This window comes from Marmota marmota, unplaced genomic scaffold (genome assembly GCF_001458135.2).
Source record: "Marmota marmota marmota unplaced genomic scaffold, marMar, whole genome shotgun sequence".
In the NCBI taxonomy this organism is placed as follows: Eukaryota; Metazoa; Chordata; class Mammalia; order Rodentia; family Sciuridae; genus Marmota; species Marmota marmota.
In genome coordinates, this window is record NW_026000174.1 from 21,531,264 (window position 1) to 21,533,487 (window position 2,224).

Consider the following 2,224-nt stretch of genomic DNA (forward strand, 5'->3'; position numbering starts at 1 on the left):
CGACGCCGCGGCTACTCCCGCGGCACCAGGCCAGACCGCGTCCTCGGCGCAAGCCCCAGCGCAAACCCCCGCGCCCTCTCTGCCGGGTCCTGCTCTCCCAGGGCCCTTCCCCGGAGGCCGCGTGGTCAGGCTGCACCCGGTCATTCTGGCCTCCATCGTGGACAGCTACGAGCGACGCAACGACGGCGCTGCGCGTGTTATCGGAACTCTGCTGGGTGAGTGGTCAGATGTTATTCTGCACATCTCATGTTAACTGTTTCATCCGTCAATCCTCCTTCCAATCCACACTGATCTTTTTGTTACCTATTTCTCTATCGCACTTTCCGGCTGCGATTTATCTTCCCAGAGGGCTTGAACACTCCCCTCACGTGCCCGATCGCTGTACTTCAAGCGACGCAAAATATAACAAGGAGTAGTTGTCATTTACTGAATAGCATCTGCCGAGTGACTTCCGTTTTTTTATGTGGTGCTGAGGATCGAACTCGGGTCCTGCCCGTGCTAGGCGAGCGCTCCACAGCCTAGCCACATCCCCGCCCCCGTTTTATTTTTTAATATTTCCAGCAGCATTTTATGGTAAGCCTCATTCTGCCAAAAATGAACTCAAAACTCCCAGTAGAAAGTAAAGTACCCTTGACTCCTTAAACCCAGTGACCATATCCCACCCCCCTCTTATCCAATGACTAAATGTCTTTGTTCTCCAGATGTTCACAAAGGTTTTTTTAACCATTTGGCAAAGGATTGGGAACAACTGTAAAAAGGTTACTCTCAACAAGTAAGCTGATTTGCCTGGAACTTATTTAGGATTTTGTAGTATTTTGTTTTCCTGAACTTAGCCTGATCCTCTGTCCCTCCATCTCCCCTAATATTAGTTCTTAATACAGTAAGTACTGTTCAGCCCGGTGCCCTCTCTTATTTTACAATTAGATACAGTTTTTTTATCTGTTTATAAATCTGTGTTTAGCCTTCAGATTGAAGACTGTATCTTACCTTCCTGTGTTATAGATTTGGGAAACAAATATTTTCTGTTAAAGTGGTTTGTAAAACTGGAAAGACTAAAGAGGGATTGCTGATAATAAATGCCTTTCTCCAGAAGCTGCTAGTCCCATTAAATTCATTTCTATTCTCAGTGACTGCTTCCAAACCCCTTTGTAAGACTGCTCTACTTGAATGCATCATTTTTTTTTCTTATTCTTGACTTTATAATAGGCCTTACACTGTAGAAGACAGTTGGTATATTGCAAATAAGACGAAGATATATAGATAGATTTCACCAAACAGTAGCCATGTGCCTTAAGGCAAACTGCTTAAAGTCTAATTCTTTCAGTGGCTGCTTCAACAGAGTTTTAGTGAGAACTCCATCATTACAGAAAGCATCTAACTGTGCTGATACACATCAGTTACAGGTGGTACATATCTACCACATCAGGCCCATGCTGTCCCAAGTGCTAGGGACTGAATTAGTCCCTAGTACATACATACATTCTCTGTCTCTGACCATATAGCACTTTATAGAAACTTAAATTGATTCATTATCTTCTAAACATTATTTTTTCTCAAATCAAACCTTTATACTCTGCCACACATGCCTTCCTTGCTCTCCCTTATTTGTTTAAATTCCATCCATCCTCAAGGTCCCTAGCAGAAATATTAACATTAATCTTCCATCCAATATACTCACCCTTACTCTATCCTTATCCTCCCACAATATGAAGACACTCTGTAAGTGCCCCATTGTAGACTTCTGCAGCAAATGATTTTTACATTACTAATATAGCATTTGACAGATACTTATCAAATTTTCCAAATTCACTGGAGCTATTTTAAGAGACAATCTTCTACCCAAAGTTTATGCTTAGTGCCCCAGTACTACAATGACACCCTAGTCAGATCAGCTAAATTTAGACCTTTAGATCCTTCTGAAAACTGAATCGTGGTACAGTGCTCTTGGTGTTAAGCATTTAAACTTTTATTAACAAAAACATTTTTAGGTCAGGGCCTGACCTAGAAAAGAAGCATAGAGTAAAAGATAGCAGAACTAAGATAGAACCCTGACAACTGGAGAAGTCCCTGGAAGAGCCAACAGAAATTTAGAAAGAGAAGGAAGAAAACTAGAGACTAGTGTCATATCCCAAAGAAAAGAAAGTATTTGTTGTTGATGATGATGAGGGGCTTTACCACTGAGCAACATCCCCAGCCCTTTTTATTTATTTATTGGGGGGGGGTA

At 42.1% G+C, this 2,224-nt stretch overlaps 1 protein-coding gene across 1 annotated transcript in view; it reads left to right on the forward strand.

The window, feature by feature from the left end:
• Window position 1: 1 nt before the first annotated feature.
• Eif3f (eukaryotic translation initiation factor 3 subunit F) overlaps window positions 2–2,224 on the forward strand; it is a gene marked incomplete at its 5' end in the record, with an annotated part of 7,324 nt that continues 5,101 nt past the window's right edge. Inside the window, one exon of the mRNA XM_015504356.2 lies at window positions 2–215. Within this exon, the coding sequence (XP_015359842.1) occupies window positions 2–215 (214 nt within the window). The remainder of the gene's footprint in view (window positions 216–2,224) is intronic.